General features: G+C 39.3%; 1 protein-coding gene across 1 annotated transcript; it reads right to left on the reverse strand.

Moving 5' to 3' along the window:
* Positions 1 to 122: 122 nt before the first annotated feature.
* On the reverse strand, positions 123 to 21,668 carry CFAP57 (cilia and flagella associated protein 57). Its single transcript, XM_032192250.1, has 22 exons — positions 21,512 to 21,668; positions 21,119 to 21,438; positions 19,520 to 19,803; positions 19,164 to 19,347; positions 18,167 to 18,319; positions 17,300 to 17,439; positions 16,417 to 16,582; positions 15,926 to 16,039; positions 15,244 to 15,456; positions 14,444 to 14,617; positions 14,085 to 14,246; positions 13,454 to 13,609; positions 11,222 to 11,315; positions 10,120 to 10,310; positions 8,895 to 9,068; positions 7,949 to 8,107; positions 7,409 to 7,552; positions 6,186 to 6,302; positions 5,590 to 5,724; positions 5,350 to 5,493; positions 1,363 to 1,489; positions 123 to 1,084 (listed from the first exon to the last, which is right to left on the reverse strand). The coding sequence occupies exons 1-22, from the start codon at positions 21,666 to 21,668 to the stop codon at positions 873 to 875; spliced, it is 3,720 nt and encodes a 1,239-aa protein (XP_032048141.1). The 3' UTR covers positions 123 to 872.
* Positions 21,669 to 21,706: the final 38 nt, after the last annotated feature.

Below are 21,706 nucleotides of genomic sequence, written 5' to 3' on the forward strand. Positions count from 1 at the left end.
TGATTAGAGAAATGACTCCTTGTTTATTTTCTATGCATCAGTATTTTCAAAAGTGTTTTATTAAGAATAATTTCACTGAAAAAAAAAAAAAAAAGAACTAAAGCAGTTACAGATGTTGGAAAATAGACAAAACAAAGGTGAAATTATCTAAGTTATAGGTGAGGTATGACATAAGATTTGGACTTTATTGGAGATTTTGGAGTCTGAAACTGGGCAATGTTTTTGTCCTGCTGAAATGATTTTAATAGAGGAGACAACACATCCAAAGACATCAGGCAGAGGCTTAAAGAAGGGCTCCAGTTCAAGTGTGCTTGACCACTAGGTAAAGGTTGCCTTTACGGTGTGACTGATTTTTAGTCAGGGACTGGACACTTCCTTGGAATAAGAGACATTATTCCTGTCTAAATACAGGCAGCCCTTTGTATGGATATACAAAATACTGGAAAACAGAAGGTTGATGGTGATTTTTGTAGCACAATACAATTAGAATTCTAGTAGAAATGTTTACAGAGTTACCAGCAGTCCTGAACTAGGACACATTTTTCAAGACACATGAGGACACATTATCTTTCAAGTGTATACCTGCCCAATTATGAAGGCACAAAGATCAGTTTTGCACTAACACAAATATATTTATTTTTTATCTTGACTCCTTGGCAGAAAGACTTCAGAACACGCGTGCTTAAATGAGAGGAAAGGACAGTTTACAGGAAAGGAGGAGGGGAGTAAGACTGATGCCTTGTGTCCTCAGCAATGTGTGCTGCACAAACGCTTCTAGTGGAAGAGTATATGATCACGGAAGTCTAAACTATGCTGTTGTATTTCTTATGTTGCCAGGAGAATATAATAACATAAAGTGTCCTTGAGCCAGGTCACTGTTGCTGTGTCTTGTGGCTTCTTTCCAGATTCAGCTTAGGAAACATTCCATCCAACAGAGGCTGACCTGCAAGGCTTTGCCCCTTCTCCTTGATTTGGTCTCGTAGGTATTGAATTTCCAGCTGCTGCATTTCTATGATTTTCTCATTTTCCTTCTGTGCATTCAACCTCAGCACAGCTGGGCTGGACAGCAGTTCACTGGAGGGAGCTAGAAGATAAAAACAGAGAACAAAGAGCACAGAAACAAAGGTCTAGCTTACAGTTCTTTGGAATAAGGAAGGAAAGGAATAAGCATCTTTCAGAACTGAAGAGTAAAGCCAAATAGTAAGATTTTGCAGTATTCACCAGAATGTTACAATATAACAGGTGCCATCAGGCAAGACAAGCTGCTCCAATACAAGGGCAGTAACAGAATTGCTCACTAAGGACAAAGAGGGCTTCTGGAATGAGCCCTGACAATATGGAAACACAAGAAGCACTATTCACCTGGGTCTTGAATTGCTTGCTTCTTCTTGGTTAACCTTAGTTTTGACTGGAGGTCATGTACCTGGGTATAGGCCGCCTTCAGTTCTTGCCGCAAGTCATTAATTTCCTTAATCAGACTTACATTTTCCTGCAAAAATAATGTGCTTCATAAGGAAAAGTACATGTACAGGACTATCTCAATAGCTCAGCAATATGTATCCTCATTTCCTTTGGAAGGACACTGGAGAGCGTAGAATCAGAATAAGAAGCAGAACATACTATATGCGTGTGGAGCTAGAGCAGTCAGTACTTTATGCATTTCAGACAAAAGCAACAGTACATCTGGTATAAAACATGACAGTACTCTAATCATATTACCTCAATAAGCTAATTTTTGTTTTGCTTTTCTGACTGCAGCTTCACTTTAAGCCATCATCTTCTCTGACAATTCAACAGGGAAGCTCAGGTCCTGTTCTGGGATTGATCCAATTAATCCAGAATCAATGTGAAGAAATCCCATTCCTCCCTCCAGGGTGCATTATTTTGCTTTTCACTTGCCACCATGTGCCTGTTCACTTAAATGATCCATATCTCCTTGTAGTTCTTCAAAGACTTTTTCATTAGTTATGACTGACATCACTTTCCAACACCCCTTCCACATTACTAAGAAATACATAAAGCGCATGTAGACTTGAGACACCTACTGTTAACATTTTGTAATTAGGAAAAGTTGGCCATGTATTCAACTTTTGTTCTTTTTTAATCAGTTTTCAATCTGTAAAAGTTCAGCTCTAATATTTAACAGCATACCACAAAGAATCTTGCTGAAGGTGTTGTGATGGTACACATGAATGCAATATGATTCTCCTGTACTCACTGTATTAACAGGTTCAAAGACCTCAGCATAAACAATATGGGCTAATACTAGTGAAGGATGATAAAATTGTTGCTCATGACTCATAAACAGGAGAATCACTAGCTAAATATTTCTTTTCTAATTCAAGAGGAGTGAAATTGTATATGTGCTTCTGTTCATTTGACAGTGAAATCACATCAACAGCTAGTATGAAAAGCATTAGTGATTTCAGTTATCTGTAATGGTTTTTCAGAAGTTTTGGAAAACAGCACCATTTCAGCTCCTGGAACTTCACTATAAACAGCAATATTTGTGAAAGATAGGTGGCCAAAAGGTACACTTTTAATAACAGTCTCATACAACAAGAAACACAGTTAAACAGCAGGTGATACAAACAAGGATTACTGATATTTCAATATTGAAAAGATATTTTCAAGTCTTGATTCTTTTTGATTAGATGGTAATTTTGGTTGATAAAGAAAACTATGTTGCCAGGAGAGACATATGGAAAGCATGTGATTTGGTTCCTTATGATATATTAGACATATTAGCATCACACAAGCGTCAATGCAGTAGAAACAGACAACTCGGGACAGGTTAGTAACAAAGTACCACACTTACAGCAGTTTTCTGTATGCAGACGCATTCAAGGAGTTCAAGTTGGCAGCAATAACTCAAGGTGCATGTATCTGGCAAGATTTTTAATAGCTCAAACGAAGACATGTATACCATCTATGCTATAGTTTCCCTTCATCTGAAAATCAATGACGCAGAGGCAGATCGTGGAACGTGTTAAGGTTTGAAGTTGTTGGGCAGGAACAGTTGGTCTTGCACTGGTTGTGTTGGACTCTAAATGCAGCATGAACTAGTGACCCAATGCAGACTGCTCTGAAAATATAGTATTTTGTAGACTCTGACTTGTTTAATTCAACTCTTTAAACACCGATGAAATTTAGCTGCTATACGTTTATGCCAGAGCTTGATCCTGAATAGGATAACTTCAGAGAATCAATCACAGAAATTTTCTGGTGAACAGCTTTCAGGGTTATGTCATGCTATTTCTGTTAAGGTGCACTTTGGCATGAATACATTCATAAATTCACTCCAAGTGGCTGAATGCTGTTATCTATTGAAGATCGTACTTTTGTCCTATTAGCATAATGCATAGTATCCTGTACGAGGTAATCTGAGCTATGTAGAAATGTTTGGCTTGCTGGGTGCTAAAAAGACTGCTGGCTGATGCTGATAATATTCTTCTGAAGAGGCATGCTATACAGAGAGATTAGCTTTTAACTCAGTCTTTGCATTCTGACAGTAAGCTTGCACTGCAATGAAATGATCATGCAACGGATTAAAAAAAATGTTCACTGCAAAACTCATTGTCATAGGATGATGTGGAAATGTGAAAAATAGATCAGAAAAGAGATTGATCAAATGCATAGAGGATGAGGACACCAGGAACAACTGCAGATCGCGTCAGGATGCAATCTACAATCTCCTACGTCCTTAAAGTGCTGACTGTCAGAGAACAGTATGACACATCATAGAAAAGATCATCCTATACATGCTTCAGTTCAAGCAGTCTTACTTCGAGATTGTTCAGTATGTTTGTTCTTACATATCCACGCGACCAAAGACGTCATTACAAATACAGAGGCTGGAGGGAAAGCTAACAGTCCAACAACAAGCAACTTGTCAATTGGTAAGAATAATTAAAATTATCTTGACATTTCTAATCATCTGTTGCAGCAGTCACTAACGGAATGTACCTATGAACAGTCACTCAAAGAGGAATGCACAGCTCTGAAAATGTAAGCACAACTAAGGAATTACAGAAATACAGAGCTAGAAGGCCATCAAAATGTCATTTACTTGTTCAAAGCAAGCCCTGACAGAAGTTTGTCTAAACTAGTCTTAAAAGCCTCCTGTGATGGACTGGAAGACCATGATAATTCCTCCTGGCTGTAAAGTCTCATTAATCTACTAGACTTCAGAGAACTGCTTTTTCTTTGAAGAAACTAGGCTGGTTAGAACCTTTGATATCTTCATCTTCCAGATGTTTTATTAATTCATTTTTAATCATCATTTCACGTTAAGCTTACCGGTCCAAGACATCAAGTGTTATCATTACGAGCACCATCTGTCACCCTATTCCAGAAAGGAAATTCTTCAGTTTCTTTTCTGAAGCCATCTCGTTTTGTGTGAAAAGGAAGCATCTAATTCACAGAAGGAATAAAAAAAAATTAAATCAAGGCCAAAGAAGATCACTGCTGCCTGGGCCTGAAGGAACACTATGAATATATAACAAAGGACAGATGATTTAGGAGAGGACTGAGGTCTAGAGATCCTGAGGAAGGATAATAAGCTAACAATGAAGAAAGAGCTAGTGAGGGGAAAAGGAAATGCTGACTGAGCAAAGGGAGACCAGGGCAAGAAGAGACTGTACAAGCGCTGTCCTCCCAGGATGTTGGTTGTGGGCCTTTAGATCCTCTCATTCCAGATGAAAACAAATTAGGTCTTTGGCCCCAGCAGTCACAAGTTTATCCTTCCTTGTAAAGAACAAATATTGTGAGAGGTCTTGGTACAAATAGGCTTATTTATCATTTGTTTCTGAACTTCCTTGGAAAACACGGATGTGAGCAGCAGAAAGTTCTTCTGAATTCAGACCAGTAGGCATGGGGCTATGCGGCCAAAGAAAGCCAATCTTCTCTTCCTCCAAAATTACTTCCTAAACACCACCACACAGCAAGCGCAGCTTGGTACTCAGGTGCAAATTGACTATGATGGCTATTCTAAATGCCCCTCAAAATAAAATAAGTCCATCAATGGCTTAAAAAAAAATAAATCCGGGCAGCAGAGATCCCTATCTCCTCTAACATTGGGAAGTGGCAGACAAAGGAAAGCATCCACACACAGCATTGTTTTCTGGCTTCAGAGATCTTGCTCTTTCTGTCCAGAAGACTGTTGAGCACTAGAGCTCAATGAATATTACCTTTGAATAGAAACTCTTGAAAGCCTTAGGAATTTCTGGCAAGGAAGCAAATCAAAACTGTTTCAAAGTCCTAACAAATTATATCAGTATGGTGACTGAAGTCTATTCTGTGCAACTGCTTAATTCTTACCTCCCTTAACATAAGGAAAAAGCTTGTTACCTGCATGATGCGCACGTAAGCAGCTTGATGGACTTCCTGATCCTTCACCACCTTCTTTTTTAAAGCTGCCAAATTCCTCTCAAGATACTCTCGTTGTCTTGTGTACTCCTTCTGCAAATCTACATCTACCTCTTCAGTCTCCACCTGAGAGGGCACAAAGTTTTGCCTCAATATGCTACCACATAAATTCATCTGCAAGGAGAAGGCAAAGACAACTCACCATGTGAGAAGGTAACTCACCATGTCCAATTGCTGCACATACTTGGTGTAGAGTTCACGGATCCCATACTTCAGTTTTTTGTAATCCTGAATGAAGCCCACACAATTATGAAGATCCATTTTAAACCGTTTGATCAAAGCTTCCATATTTTGTTTCTGCAAGAATACAGTTAACATTTAATGTAGATACATTCTTATTTGGCTCATCAGAGCACTCTCTCACATGCAATCTTCTAGAAAGTCTAGCAGAACAGGTAAAAGCTCTCATATACTTTTACTTTCCTTTAGTGTTTTAAAATACTTCATTAAAATCAAAACAAACAAACAAACAAAAAACCCACAACTGATAGGGCACTGACTCAGGCTTCTGCCTCTCTGCTCTGTTAAACCTGGGAAAACCAACAAACGAGAAACTTTTTTAGTATCAAATACATGTAGCTAACCTGGTTTCAGATTTGGAAGTTTTCTGTCACTGTTCCCACTTAACCAGAGAATCTCCTGTTCCCTGGTCCTTGTACACAGTATCCCTGAAGGACCTCTTTGCTCAGATTAATGTTTCTGCAGTGTTTCATTCCCCCTGTTTCATTATGCAGGACCTGTGGACTGCTACCTCATACCTTCTGCCTCTCTCTGTGCATGCTGTGATCAGTTGCCTTTAGTTTCTGCTGCAGTTGTGTGATGTTCAGTTTCAAATGTGTGCTCTCCTTCTGGAATCGTTCCAGTTCCCCCTCCATCTGAAAGGAAGCAGGGGGGAAATCAAGATTAAGAGAAGACATTATGAGAAAAACAACACACAACAGCAGAACCAGAGACAAGAAACACAGACTTGAGGGAGTAGATCCCTCTTCAGGTAGAATTACATACAACATGAACCAAGACGATTTTGGAACAACACTGCCCTCTGCCAGAGTACAGAGAAAACGCGCAAAAAATGCCTAGTCTATTCAATCCCATTTTGAGTTAGAGTTATAGTTATTTAACTGTTGTGATGCCTCTTCATTTCCTTGACTTGGACTGAAGCTGTACTGTTCCACCTGAATAAAAATGGGTGTGGTATAAATTAATAGTAAATACAGGAAAAAGCAAGTACAACGATAAGAGCCAACTGATACTGAAAGGAAACGAATGAAAAGCTGTGATGACATATGTAGAATACAGGGGAAAAAAGCACTAATGCTTCAGCATTTACTGACGTGAGATAGTGACCAGAGAAGAGGCTAAGGCTTTCATCATGATAGTCTGACATGCACATAAAATGTTCATTAGTTATTTAAAAGGCTTTCATTCTGAATAAACAGACTTATGAAAACTAACAGGTCACTGATTAGCTATTGAGAAATCACAGTGAGATCCTATTATGGATAAGTCGCCTCAAAAAAATTTGCTGCAAGCTAATTATGAACACATGGAAAATTTCCATGGATTAGGTGACGAACCTAATTCCTAAATTGGGTTATGTTTGCATAAATCTGTTACTTTGTAAGAGAAGTTCACTCTCTCTTCCTCCACATCAGTAAAGGCAATGTCTTGCAAACTCTACAGGGTACATGCAGGACAACTACACAAGCATGAGATATATTTTTAAGCAAAAATTGTATTACTCAAAGTCTAGAACAAAATACTGAAAGAGGAGCTTAAGTAACTGTATTGATCATTGATAAAATGTGACACAAAAATAAATAGCAAGTATTGTGTATAGATATTTTTATTAGCTGTAAAGATACTGAATCCTTGAAAGAAGTTAAGGAACAAACAGGTCAACCTCCAAGGGACTTGCCTGGTCATCTCTGTATTCAGCCAAAGGGTTTAGCAGCAGAGGCCAAATGACAGTGTTACCCACCTCATGGATCTGCCCATTCATCGTTTCAATGTCATTTTCACGTGATTCTATTTGCTTCTTACACTGCTCTATTCTGTGGTCCAGTACAAACTTGAACTTTTCCAGTTCCTGATTTTTCTTTTTCAGGTCATTTATATGCTTCTCCTGGGAGAAATGTGTAAAGAGTTATGAATCAGCCACAGCACTCTCAAACAGACAATGTACAAACATGGCAGAGGCCAAAACCGTAGTCATAGATCTAATGGAAAACTAGGCTTCATATACTTCACACAGACTGGGTGAGTAGGAAGGGGACAAATAATGCAGAGATAATGCGTAATCCTACACATCCCAGAATGGGGGGTGAGAAACTCAACACTTGAGCTCCCAAAAGCTTAGAATGTCAGTAAAACACTGAGGACTCAAACTAAAGACTGCAAATTCTTCAAATTAAAATTGAGCTTCCAGTCATGTGATATTAACACAATACTGTCAAAATAATTACTTGTATTAAATTAAGGGAGGGTGACTTTGATATCAGCCACTTGTCCAGTTTCTCACCTTGTCCTGGATAGTGTTAGCTCTCTCTTCAATTTCTGTCTTCAGCGCCACAATGTCCTTTTCCAGTGACTTAATTACGTCTTGCAGCTTCTGCTGTTCCAGTTTCATTTCCTCAATGTCATTGTTTCGTTCCTTGAGCTCTTTCTGTAAGCTGCTCAACTAGAGAGGCAAACAGGAAAGAGTTTAAAAATCTTCAGGAGCTGTGCTCCACTTAACTACCATACTTTCTAAGTTACTTTGAAGACAGTGTAAGATAAAGGTTATCAAATTAAGACAGTATAGGATTTAGATATCACTTCAAGAAGAGCATTTAATGTGCTGGTGTCTAAAAAACATCAGAACTTAAAGCAATACCATGATAAAAGACTGCGGGAAGGTAGAGAACCTCTATGCCTCCAAAATAGATACTGAATAAACTTAAAGAAAAAATGCCCATCGAACATCCTTAGGCAAATGTAATGCCCAGCTAGTAACAGAGCTAAAAGGTTTTATGCCTCCTTAAAAACTCAAGGAGTAAGAACAATAAAAAATGATGATGTGTACAAAACACAAAGTGTATTGCATTAAATGAAGCAGTAGAAGTATTTTTCTAATGTAGTAGTACATTGGATCTTGGAAAAATGAAAAGGTTCATTTCTTTCCCACTATAGGATGGATAATATTATTATTTATGATTTCAAACTACATAAGATACAAAAAGTGTACTAAAAATAACACACACACACATCTGTCTATAACTGTATCAACAACACAATCAGAACACTTCTTTTTCACAAATATCCTGAAATATTCAAACTGATATAAAAAGGGATGAATATTCTCATATGAAATGCCAAATATTTACAGACTAAATATTATTAGGCCTTAACATGCCATTAATCATATTCAATACTTGGCTATAGGTCTCCATGTTACAGGTGTGATCCTATCACAGAATAAGAGATACCCTTTTGTTCATGACTCCTATTTCTCCCTTCAGTTGCAGATTTGATTCTTTCTCTTCTACAAGTCGCTTCTCATACTTGATTTTGATATCTAGAATTTCTTGGTCTTCATCTTCTTCAATCTGTTTCCTAATTTCTTCATGTGCTTGAAGCTGCTGCCTTATATCCTCCTCTGCCTGCAGTTAGGAGAAGTAAATATTAGAGAACACAAAAGTAAGAGATCAATAAAGAGGATAATTCTTTATCTGTAATGGTCCTTCTCCTGGGAGGGCCTATATTTAGTGGATTCTTCAACAACAATATAATTTAAGCTAACAATTTCTTAAGGGATTAAAATCACTTAAAAAACTTAAGACAGATAGAAAAAAAATCTTAACTGAAAGCATCCAAGTCTTAAGAACACTACAATATTAAAAAAAATAATTATCTGAAATCTAGCTCAAATCAGCAAAATTGTCCAGGCAGAAGCAAATGCAAACATGAGAAACACTTCAAAAAATCTTTTTAAGTTGCTGTTTCTGATGCATTAATAACCAACAAACATTAATTAATAACATTAATAACCAATAAACACTCAGTTTTCCATTGGTCTCTTTATCACTCCCTTCTCATGTTCTTTCCTCTCATTCTTTCCATATTGGTGTTGCAACATAGGGCTGCAGTCGGTGATGTTGATGGAATTTATTGGTACTAGATGTATGAGCATTGGTTATCTGGCTACCCTATCTGGCCAAGTCTTTGACCTCAATGTGCAGGATTTTTTTAAGTACTCAGGGTATTCCCCAAATTATGGGGACAGGAACCCCAGGGACTTAGTGTCAGTGGTGATTTCAGCAAATAGGAATTGATCTGTCACAGAATTCACCATTTTAGATATGCTATCTCTTCATTAGAACAAGGTGATTGAATCTTTCTCCAACTGCCGTTAAGTGTATTATCTAACACACATTAAATAGGAATTCTTAGATATAGGAGAAAGAGGCAAATAGAATGCCCAAGGATATTCTCCTTCACAGGTTACTTCCTGAATGTATGAAGCCCAGAAAAAGCTGGTAACTCAGCTGGGGTTTTCCTCATTACTATTCTACTTGTCGACATATTTCCCCAAGGTTACAGGCAGATTAGGATTTGCATGAAGGGAGACAACTTTCCTTCCTCTAGGGAACATTTCATCACAGTTTGAAATAAACATAGTCAATAATTCAAGCTGTCAATCAAGTTTCCTACCTCTTCCAACAGAACAGTTTTCTCATTAAGTTTTTCCTCATAATATACTGTTAGCTCCTCCACAGTCCTGCTTTTGCTTTCCTCCAAATTGTGCAGTTGTTTCTCATATTCCTCCTGCATCCTCTGGGATTTTACTTGCAGCTCCTGGTATTTCTCATTTTCCATTAAGAGTTTCTGATTACTTTCAGATTCTGGTAACAGGAAACATATGGAACTGATAAAACTAATAGAAAAGAGAGGTGTATCCTATCCTTTTGCAGTTATCAATGTCTTATTTTCTACTGTCTTTTTGGCATCTGGTTGCAATAAGTTATACTAGAAGCACCTCATCACTTTCTTCATCAGCTATACAGGGGTTTTAGGCTCTGTGGCCATACAAAATTCTACATCAGAAAACCATCTCTTGGGTTTCCTGCTCTTCCTTTTACTTATCGCTTCACTAATAATGCCCATTACAAAGCTGTCATTCACCCTTCTCAGTTTTGTTTCTGAATATTCCATTGTATCCCTGCTCACTGCAAAACAAAAAAAAAAAAAAAAAAAAAAAAGTTCTGTTCCAGCTTGAACAAGTCCAAAACCTGCACTGAAATCTCCTAGTTTGCCATAACAATAAATGAATAATAGCCACTCTAAGCATTTTCTTGAGAATGTCAACAATGACAGAACTGTAAAAGTACAACTGCTACAGAGGATGAGTAAGCAATGGCCTCTCTTATGGGTGGACTTGATTTTTTGTACTAATTTGCAGTATTTCTGCTTTATCTTAAGAATCTGGGGTTCAGGTATTTCCATGTTGTGCACCCTGTACATTAATTAGCCTGCTTGCTGAACTGTATGGTATCACTATTATTGTACAATGAGCTATAGTATAAATAAGGAAATTACTAATCTCAGGAACAGAACATAAAAGATACAGTGCCCACATGCACATTCTCTTGCTTGTGCATGCTGTTAAGACAAATATTTGGTTTGCGATAACTGTATGACATACATGCATTTTTTCCTTGTGCTTTGCACTCTAGTAATCTCTTCCCATCATGTTAGTTGCTAGCAATCTAATGCAATTCCTTCACATTCTAGTTATAAATATTTAACATCTAACCTAGGTCTTGCATCTCCTTGGCCTGTTTATTCATCAGCTCAGACAGTTGAGACTGGTGTTGCAGCTCCTGTTTTTCTTTTTCTGCCTGCAAAATCTGGTAAAGAATAAGAAAAATAAATTTTAATTCAAAATTAGGCAAAGCAGTGTCCTAATTCTTTGAGTTCTTGCCCATGATGGGGAACACATACACAACGGATTTATGTTTGAAATCTCTCACCAAAAAAGGCAGATAACAGGCATTACAAAAATGAGTTTTCCCAGAGATTAATTCACTACAACAAATTACAAAACTAAGGAAGCTAAAGGAAAGTAGCAAATGAACTTCATACAATACAAGGCATTGTATAACCCTAATTTAACAAGAAAAGTTTGTAAGCCACAAAAACCTCCACTTCTTTGAGTGTGTCTGTTTGAGGAGAATTTGCAATTCTGCAAATTGCTGTCAAGATAACAAAATTCAAGCTACTTCCTTTCTCTCTTGGAGCAACTTTGCGATCCTAAAACACTGACATTCAAACTGAGGCTTGAACACCATTTTCTTGGAATGTTCCACTACCACTACAAACGACTTAATCTAAAAAAGCACTAAGAATTGGAAAAAGAAGATGGGTGAGAAATTTCCCAGAAAATTTGGAGAGAACTGCCATGCATACAACTTATGAGACCTTCTTCTCATAACTACTGTATGGGTCTTGCATAAACAGAAATACTCTCTTTGCCTACTCGTTACAAAAACTAGAAAGGCTAGCCCCAAACCTGCCTAAATCTGTCATTCCGTTTAATCTTAACACATACCGATACTTATACAGGAAGTACAACTTCCCTGCCTAGAACTTTTATTCACTTTCAAAGACATTTGCTTGCAAGCTTATAATCACCAAGCCAAAAAAGTTTCAGTGTAGCTGAGATTAGTAAAACTCTATAGCCAAGCACTACCTACGAAAAGACCTGAAGAACAGCAGAATAAAACTGGCACAGGTAAAACACAGGTAGAGGAATCTATAAGAAGCGAAAAGGTTTTCTTCTGAAAGGTCAAGCTGTACAAAAGTGAGAAAAAACAGAAAGGTTAAAACTCTGGTTAGTTAAATAATTAAATAAATAAATAATAGTAAAAAAAAAAAAAAAAAAAAAAACACACAAAAACCACCAAAACCCACCAGAAACACCAAAGAGCCTAAGGATCAACCTGAAAACATTAAAACGAATAATTAAATTTCTCAAAAAAAAAAATAATCAGAAGTAGAAACCTGTCAGACTATCTGCAGAACCAAAAGACGAGAAAGATATAAAAGGAGCACTTGAAAATGAAAAGACCATAAAAATAATAGAATTAATTAGTAACTTAGCAAGCTTTCACTCTGGAATCCTTTTTTATGTGGAGTCAAAATCCTGTTTGAAATGGCTATATAAAACTCAACAAAATAGGTGCTGACAAATCATCAGGACAGGATATTATTCATTAAAAATATTGAAAAGAACATACGGATGACAGAATTGAATAGTGATATACGGTGGACAATCTCTCACTTCAAGCCATCTGACAGTGAAATTGCTATTGCATCACTTGCATTCTAACTTTAAAAAGGGTCCAGAAATATCCCAAAATAATACAAATGCAATAAATCATAAAGCTGGTATGTACACCAGACAGATGGACAGAATAGAATTAGTGGACACAGATAAATAAGACACTGGGAATAATTCTTATGGCTTTTGCCTTTCAGGAACATGACCACAGAGAAATCAGTAAGTACGTGAACAGGAGAAATCCAGGGAATATATTTTACTCCTGTTTTCAAAAAGCATACAAGACACATCACTGAGTATTCTTAAAAATGCTAAGCAGCCAAAGCATAAAGAAGAAGGCATTAAGAAGAACAATTTTTGGATCCTGCAGCAGGTGCAACTTGCACTTGATGGAGGTTTTAAAGCACAGTCCCATTTCTACTCAAGGGTGATATAGCTTACTGGTCCCTGGTCTTTGGAAGCACTTACTGCAGAAACTGCTGAAACTGTTTTCTCCCAGGCTACCTGGGAGATCTCTTGCTTCCCCTCAGTACCTATAAGATACGTTCATGCTTTACAGATATCAAGAACATCTTTATTGGAAAGGAATATTTCACTTTTCAGATGCCTTATGGCATTCATACATATTTAATGCAAGTTTGAATTTAACACAAAAAGGGAAAGGGAAAGATTTCTTGGTATTTGGCACTGCATTATAAATCATACCTGGTGTTTCGTTTTAAGGGAGCCTATTTCCTTAGTGAAAATGTCTTTTAATTCCTTCATTTTTTCATTATAGTTCATGTCCTTGAGACGTAACTGGTAATCATTTTCTGTCTGTAGCTCTTTCACACGAATCTGCAGGTCTAGCATTGCTTGACTCTGTTAGGACATGGATGAGAAAATATTTCTTTTAATAGAGAGATTATTTACCACTAGCAACAACTTATTAAGGATGTTTTATCTATATGCACATATTTATGAAAAAGACAGCCTTTGCAGAGAATTTTCAGCAAGACAGACCAAGAAGTTCCAGAAGTAAAATTCCTTTCTTAGTTTACAAGATGGTTTATAAAACGCAGTTCCTGACTTTTTCACCACATTAAAACTGCTCACAAGTGATTGGGTGAAGTATTAGAGAAAAGCCTAAACTTTTATCTGCATTTGCTGCAAATACAACACTGTTTGCATATTAACAAGCAGCTGCAGCTACTTGCTGTAGCCTCTTCTTATGAAGAAAGTCATGAAAACCCTCCTAAACAAATAGGCATTGCTAGTCACAAAAATCTTGAATACGTAATTCATAAGCTGTAGACCAGGAATTCTATGGTTCATACGCACAGGTTGCTCCTCCTACCTTCTCTTCTATATCTGATCTCATGATCAGCACTTCCTCAGCATATTCCACTTCCTTTTCCCGTTTCAGGACCCCACCTTCCTTGTCATACACCTTCCAGATCAATATAGAGCCATCCTCTGAGGCAGTCAGCAGAAATTGGTCATCGTTCGTTACAGACATCTTAGAAGAAAGAGAAAGTAAAATAGTCGAGACTTTTATTTCTAAAGACAGGACTTCTGTGAATGCTCTAATCTCCATTATCCACATGCAGGCTCAGACTTCGTTTTAACGTATTATGCTATGAAATGGGAAGGACAATCAATGCTAAATGAGACGTGCAACTGGCACAGTAGGGAAAAGAATGTATTCCATGTTACCTTTGTAACAGCACCTGCATGGGCCTGATACTCATTGAAATCCCTGCGCAAAGGCAAGGGGTACTTCATAGCTCGAATTGTCCCCAGAGATGTACCAACAAATACCATGTTCTTGGAATGAGAAACAGCTACTGCAGTATATTCAACATCAAAAGCAGGCACTTCATGCTGGATCTAAAAAAGAATAACAAAAAACAAAACAACCAAAACACACAGAAAAACACCACGTTACATAAAGTTCCCCCAAATTATTTGATTACTTATTACATGAGCAATTGTCATATCACTGCCTGCAGCAAATTAAGCAGTTTAAAGAATCTACTTGCCTATAGAAAAACAAACAAGCATTAACAGTAATTAGTATTAAGCTTTATGCACATGTGCACTCTTAAAATTTTAAGCCAAGTTCCATAAATCAATCTCTTCTGAAAAATGTAATGTTTACCATGTACAATTTAATATTGTTCTGGATTTAAAATACATATATATATGCATGTAGCCTACAGAGGTAGATCCAATACCCTGATATTTCAGCAAAACAGTCAATACCATATTGCAAAGTTAGTACATTAGTGGGGTTAGAAGATTTCTGGGTAAATCCAAGTAAGGTTATAAAGATGCAAAACTACAACAGAATCTCAGGTTTCATGATAAAGGACATAAGAACACAAGAAAAGTGTCACTAAATACTGCAGCTATCAAAAAATCACTGATTTCTACTTACCAAACAGATAAGAAAACCTAAGCAGTAAACCCTCCCCAGAGAACTTAGTTAACATCCAGAGCACATGTTAGCTCACCGAAGACTCTGAAATTTCTTTGAGAGTTTGGTCTGATCCAACAGCAAAGATGATTTTGGCATCAGAAGAAAGAGAAATGCTGCTGTAGATGCAGGACCTGAGCACACACTCCGTCTCCCTTTTACCTGTCAATAAATTCCACTCATACACAGCACCGTGTGTGTCACAGGAGACAAATTTTGCATCATCTGCACTCCATTTTACTGCACGTATCTGGCAAAAGCAAAACACACCAAGGACCCCAATGTGCAAATTATACAGTAGAGAGTCATTTTACTGGTAAAACCACGACAACTTTGGAACCACATTTCTAAGTTTTACTTACGTAGCTTAGGTACATTTCAGATAATTCCATTTCAGCATTCAAAAAGAATCAATACAAATTACCTCATGGCCACACTAACAGAAAAAGCTAATTTCTGTAATAAGCAGTACATTTTATTTTTATAATTTACTGTTGGGATATTTCCCCTAGTTCAGCTATCTGAAAATCATTCTCATTTAACTTAAGGACTGACTCTCTAGATGTATGTAGTGAACACATACACTAAGTAGCGAAATTGACTTTTGTATTCCTTGTTCTAATTTTTGTGTCACAGGTTGTACTTCACCTTTTCAAAATGCATCTTATGAACTAGTCCACACTTTAATGAGTTGTACTGTTCAGGATTTGTTTACTGACCTTCCCACTGTGTCCTTTTAGATTATTAGTATTCTCAAAGGTGATGCTGGAATAAATTTGAATCACATTTCCATTAGCTGCAGCAAAAAGATGGCCTCCATTACTGAATGAGCACTACAAAAAGAATATAGCCAACTGTTACTATAGATGCTGTGGATATAAAAATTCATGCATTGAATTCCAATGACATCATGTAACATCTGAATGCTACGTAAGGAGTATAATCAGCCTCTTACCACTTTCTTAGTTGGTGCTTTCCCCTGTAAAATCCAATCCTCTAACATTTCTGAAATGACCCCTTCAGTGGTTCCCAAGCCCACAGTTACACATGGTTCCCAAGGCTCCTTTTCCAGAAGTCAGAAACCTTTTCTCTCTGCTTTGATATCCTAACTCCTACTAGGATCTAACAGACAGGACGCTATCTTCTGTCATTTTTTTTCACCCCTCTGCTCCCTGTAACTCCCCAGTTTCATTCTTGCATCATTCCTTACCTCCTCGCACCTTCTCACAGCAAACTCCTTGAAAACATGCATGTCCTCATATAGTATACTTAGAAATCGTAGTTTGTCAGAAAACCCAACCAAACAGAAAAGGCCAGTGGGGTGAAGTGATACTGCGTGTGCCTCCTCCTGAAATTCCTTATACAGCTCCAAAGTGCTGAAAGACAAAACCACTGTGCAGTATGGAACAGTACAAAATCCCTTTGCACACCTGACAAGACAACATCTGGCCCAGCAGATGCAACTGCAGGTACAATCTGACTTTGCCTTATCCTTGAGGAAATCTGTAAGTATTTGGTTAAGTAATGATCACAGATATTACAGGAACAAGGGCAAATATGAACTTTCTGGTTCACAGAAAAGGTGGGGAAAGTGCAGCAGCAAATCCTTTCTTACTGTAATACAACAAAGAAGGTAGGTGAAGCTCTGTTTGAGAACCTGCACAAATGTGTCCTCTAAGATTTGTTTTCCTTCCCTTCGCCCCCACTGAACCTTAAAAGTTGGATTCATTTTGCTTCAGAACTACAGCCATGAAGCAGGAGATGGGACAACAATATCTTAAGTTTATTGTCTGTAGTCTTAAGGACAACTGATCTCAAGCTGAATGAAACGTTCCTCAAGATTCTTTTTCCAAAACACATGAGAAGTTAAACACAAATTTGGCTTAATAGAAAAGGCTATGGATTCTATCAACACTGTCTTTATAGAAACTGCATATATACATTGACCAAATCATGTCAGTAAGGCCATTTGTATCCCACACCACACAAGAATTTTAGTAGAACACTGTCATTCATATGAGATTGTGCTGTCACCTGCCCAGTACAAAATACAAAAAAGCAGGAGATAGTAACAAACAAAAGCAACTCTTTACTTTGTCTTGTAATTCCAGATGCGAACAGATCTGTCCAGGGAACAAGTAGCAACAATGGGTCTCCGAATACAGATGTCCAGACCCGTGATCGAAGCAGAATGTAATGGAAAATGCAGATATGCAAAATGACTTGATTGCTCCTGAGAACAAATGAGAACATTCAAAAAATATCAAGTATTTCACTGCAGGCAGTAAGTCAGGTAAGAAATCTATCATAGCTCTTTGTGTATAGCTGATTTGAGGAAGCCACTTAACCCTGTCACTGCACCAGTCTGAACATAGCCCTAGAAACACAGAAGAGTTAGGATCAGCTTCAACTTTGTAATTAATAATCAAGAGAAGTGATGCAGGGAAGATGCAGGCACCATAGTTCTCACGCACTACAGAGAGCACAACATAATTGTAGGTACCGAGAGAAGTACAAGTTAGATAAATAAATAGAACTGGACCACCAAGAACACAGTTAAGACGTTATGATCAGCCAGATATTTAGAAGTATTCAAGTGCTGAATGATAAGCAAATTAATCAGGATGTTAGCTGTTACATGCTGGAAATGCAGCAACAGTAACTTTTTAGGCTACATGTAGAAAAAGGTCCCATAACTACAAAACCCTTTCATGTAAATATTTTTTTGTATTGCTGTACACAGGTTAGGTATTTAGCCCCATACAAGTTGAAATGCTGCTGAAATAGAGCCCTTAGAGAAGCGTGCAGAGCACTTCATATCATGAGGTTTAAGGGTTCAGACTCTAGCTAACAGATTGCATGAGAACACATCACAGAAAGTGACACTGAATAGCCTGTGCCATTACTATACAGCCCTTACTGGGCATGCTGGTTGTGGAATGTGGAAAGGTTGCACTCACCTTCAGAAGATCTGTGGAGGGCATAGTAAATATGTAAAGCTGATTTTTATTTGTATGAACAACCATTGTTTCCTCAGAGGGGCTGAAGCATATACATGTAATATCCTGGCCACGTGACTGCTTTGGCACAGTGGTGAACAGGTCTTGAGGAACCTGCACAAGAAAAGTACCCTATGGGATATTCCACATTCCAGTAGGCATATGTGCACACATACACACATGCTTCTGCTGCAATGCTACCCTAATAAGTACATACATACTTATATACAATGTAAGAACAGGAGTTCTCTCAGTAAGAGAACTTGGATAGTAAACAGAACACAAGTTCTGCCAGGCAGGGAAGAGCATTCAAGATAACATAACTGTACCTACAACAATGAAGCTGAAAAAAGCATCAAAGGACATTTCAGCAGGAATCTTAAAGGTTTGACCAGATCACCAGAGTTAAATGTTCTTATCCTGGGACCACAGGAAGTCAGTGCAAACTGCTTCTTATAGAACGGTTAGAAATCTTACTATATTACTTAAAAGTGCATTGTCTCAATCTATACTGAATATCTGAAGGAAAAAAAAAAAAAAAAAAAAGAAAAAAAAAAAAGCTTTGCCTTGGGGAAAAAAAGCAGCCACCCCCCCCCAAAAAAAAAAAAAAAAAAAAAAACAGAAAAAAAAAAAAAAGTTTTCAGAACTGATGCAGACTATTTCTTAGCTCCCAAGTCTCCATAAATACAAGTTTCTTAAAGGTCTCCCGAACTTTAGCAACCTGAAAGCATACTGAGCATGTAGAACATGCAGAGCCGCCTTGCAAAAGGCTGTCACTGACTTTCAGCATGACCTCTGGCAAATCGCTGACTTTCTACCTCACCAGGACACTTAGCCAATGCTTATAACGTGTTTTAAAGATGCATTTAAGATTATTAATAACTGACTCAGAAGCAACCCTCCCACCTTTCAAAGTGGATCTCTGCTGCATAATTGTTTAGTAAAGCAATCCCCCTACCCAGATTTCTTGACTCTCCTTGTAGACTTCCTTTTCCTCAGTTTTCTCAAACAGAAGAACAACTCCTGGGCTACATGAACATGCAAAGCCTTTAGAATAGGCTGCAACTGCAGCTATTTGAGGCACAGGATCCTGTTGTGAACCATTATCTTCAGAAGCCAGTTCACAAGAGACTTCAGAATATCTGCAAGAAGTAAATGCATAAAGACTTAAGTATAGAAAAGACAAAACAAAAATGTTTCTCATCAGCAACAAAAATATAACACATTCATAAACAGGACAAGAAGAAAGCGAATGGCCTGCAACTAATCTTCATGCACAAGTATGAACCTACCAGTAATTCTGCAAAGATTTACCTCTCATATTCTTTTGTTGTTGTGCTACCTTCTTTTTTGGGTGGTTTTCTGTACTCTACACTTGTCTGCCAGCACAGCTCTCCATTTTCAAACAACATAAGCTTGCCTGTGTCAGTACCACATACAACTTCTTCCTCAGACAGCCAGGCATGGCACAAGTAGTTTTGTGGCTTTCCCTTTTGTAAATTCATCTGCTTCAAAGTTCCCTCACTGTATTTAAAAACTTTAAAAAAGCCATTTCCAGTGATACAAATACGTGTATTGTCTTGAGGACTAAAGCTTACCTATGGAACAAAGGAGAGAGAAATTACTTCACATAGCTTTGTTCACTTTCAGAACTTACAAGAAAAAAAAAAAAAGAAAAAAAAAAAAGCCAAGTTCTAGAAAGGTTCTAGATGCAGGAAATAAAATGAGGGAAAAAGGCTTACAGAAACATATAGGAATACAGAAGAGAGTAAAAAAATCCTAACTATATAATTTAGTTTTCCCCCTTTCAGAACTGTGTATATCAATTTTACACCATGTTACAGATCCTATGATTCTATTAAGCTGAGAAGCCATCTGAATCGCAATATAATATGGAAGTTGTCTCTTCCCTTCAGAATCACACAACAAAGGCAAAAATACATCTTTACTACAGATTAGCAAGTTTTTCAGATAGCCAGCTACCTGAAAAGTGAGACCATCCATTCTTAAGGGTGAGGAAGAACTTAAGGGAGAGGCAAACCTTATTCATGCATTTTAGTTTGTAGAATTAGGGATGTATGGATGAAAACAGTGGAGTAACCACTTCATTACCCAAGAAGGACAGCAGGGGTAGTTAGACCTGTTTTTCATTCTTAATGGGACCTTAGACAGAGGTCATCTTCACACTTCTCTCTTCAGGAGCTGAGCTCTTGAAGCCAGTCACCCCACCTCTGCTTGCAGCTGTACCCCAGAAAAAAATAGCAGCTAGGGCCCAATCAACCCACGTAATGAAAGCCTCTTGCCTCCCTGCAAGAAAGATACTCAAACAGGGCAACCTAAGCAGGATGCAGGAACTGTTTGAGTGGCATCATCCTGCTCCCAGCCACTCTTTCTGAGATACTCCTCTGATCTGGACATAGAATAGACTGCGGGAAGAAAAAGGTGCCCAACCACACCGAGAGCTCCCAAGATGTGTGTTAAGCCTATTTAGTGCAGCCACTGTATTTCATGAGTGTTTCTGCGGGGACACAATGGACACGTTGCACCTGCATTGGCCAACTATGCCAGCCACACACCATAGGTCTCCTGTGATGTAAGGGCATGACAATGTCCGTAAGTCAAAGCAAAATCTCATTTAGCTGTGTGCTGCTGCTGAGAGGGGCCAATATGAGATCCCAAGAAAGATCCCAGACTGTGTAGAGTCTGCAGAGCCCCCTCCTCTCTGCCTTGCCCTGCACAGATGCCACAGGAAAACATCGGCTGCACTTGTCCCTTGGGCCGGGCTCTTTTCGGGCACTGCCGTTCCCGAGCAGCACGGTGTAAGGGCCACATTCTCTCAGCTGCCGGGTTGCCCATCGGCAGCCTCCCTCGGCAGCTGGTGTCAGGGCGCTGTCCCGCCCCCGGTGCCGTTACCTGGCAGCTGCCGCCCGGGGCCTGCAGGCTCACGGTCGCCAGCAGCCGCCGCTTGTCCCACAGCCAGTAGGCCAGCAGCACCTCGGGGGGGCCGGTGGCGGCCGCCAGGCCCCGGCAGTCGGGGGAGAAGGCGAGGGACACGGGCGCCTCCCGCGCCGGGAGCTCGGCGGCCGCCAGCGCCCTCCTCCTCCGCGGCGGCTGCCCCGCCGGCAGCTCGTACACCGTCAGCACCGGCTCCTCCGCCGCCGTCTCGGACACGGCCAGGAACCGCCGGTCGGGGCTGACGGCCAGCGCCTGCACGCCCCGGCTCTTCTCGCGGCCTGCGGGGAGGAGAGCGGTCAGCAAGGCGGGGCGGGCACCGGCACCGGGCACGGGGAGCGGGGCCGGGGCCACCTGGGAAGAAGGCCTGCTGCCTGTGCTCGGTGTGCAGCCGGGCGCAGCCCGTGCCGGCGGCGTGCAGCACCTCCCGCTCGCCCACGAAGCAGACGCCGCCGCCCACCCGCGGCCGGCAGCCGAAGACGGCGACCGGCTCCGCCACCGCGGCCGCCATGACGCCGTCGGCCCGGCAACCGCGGCCCCGGCGGAAGG

The sequence above is a fragment of the Aythya fuligula genome, chromosome 8, assembly GCF_009819795.1.
Source record: "Aythya fuligula isolate bAytFul2 chromosome 8, bAytFul2.pri, whole genome shotgun sequence".
Taxonomy (NCBI): domain Eukaryota; kingdom Metazoa; phylum Chordata; class Aves; order Anseriformes; family Anatidae; genus Aythya; species Aythya fuligula.

What these genes read in the sequence shown, in the direction of transcription:
- CFAP57 (XM_032192250.1), bottom strand. Translation starts at nt 21,668, where the DNA reads ATGGCGGCCGCGGTGGCGGAGCCGGTCGCCGTCTTCGGCTGCCGGCCG. An exon ending in GCAGCAGGCCTTCTTCCCAG is followed by an intron (nt 21,439 to 21,511) that starts GTGGCCCCGGCC and finishes TCCTCCCCGCAG; the next exon opens with GCCGCGAGAAGAGCCGGGGC. An exon ending in ATGTGCAGCAATTGGACATG is followed by an intron (nt 5,494 to 5,589) that starts GTGAGTTACCTT and finishes GTGCCCTCTCAG; the next exon opens with GTGGAGACTGAAGAGGTAGA.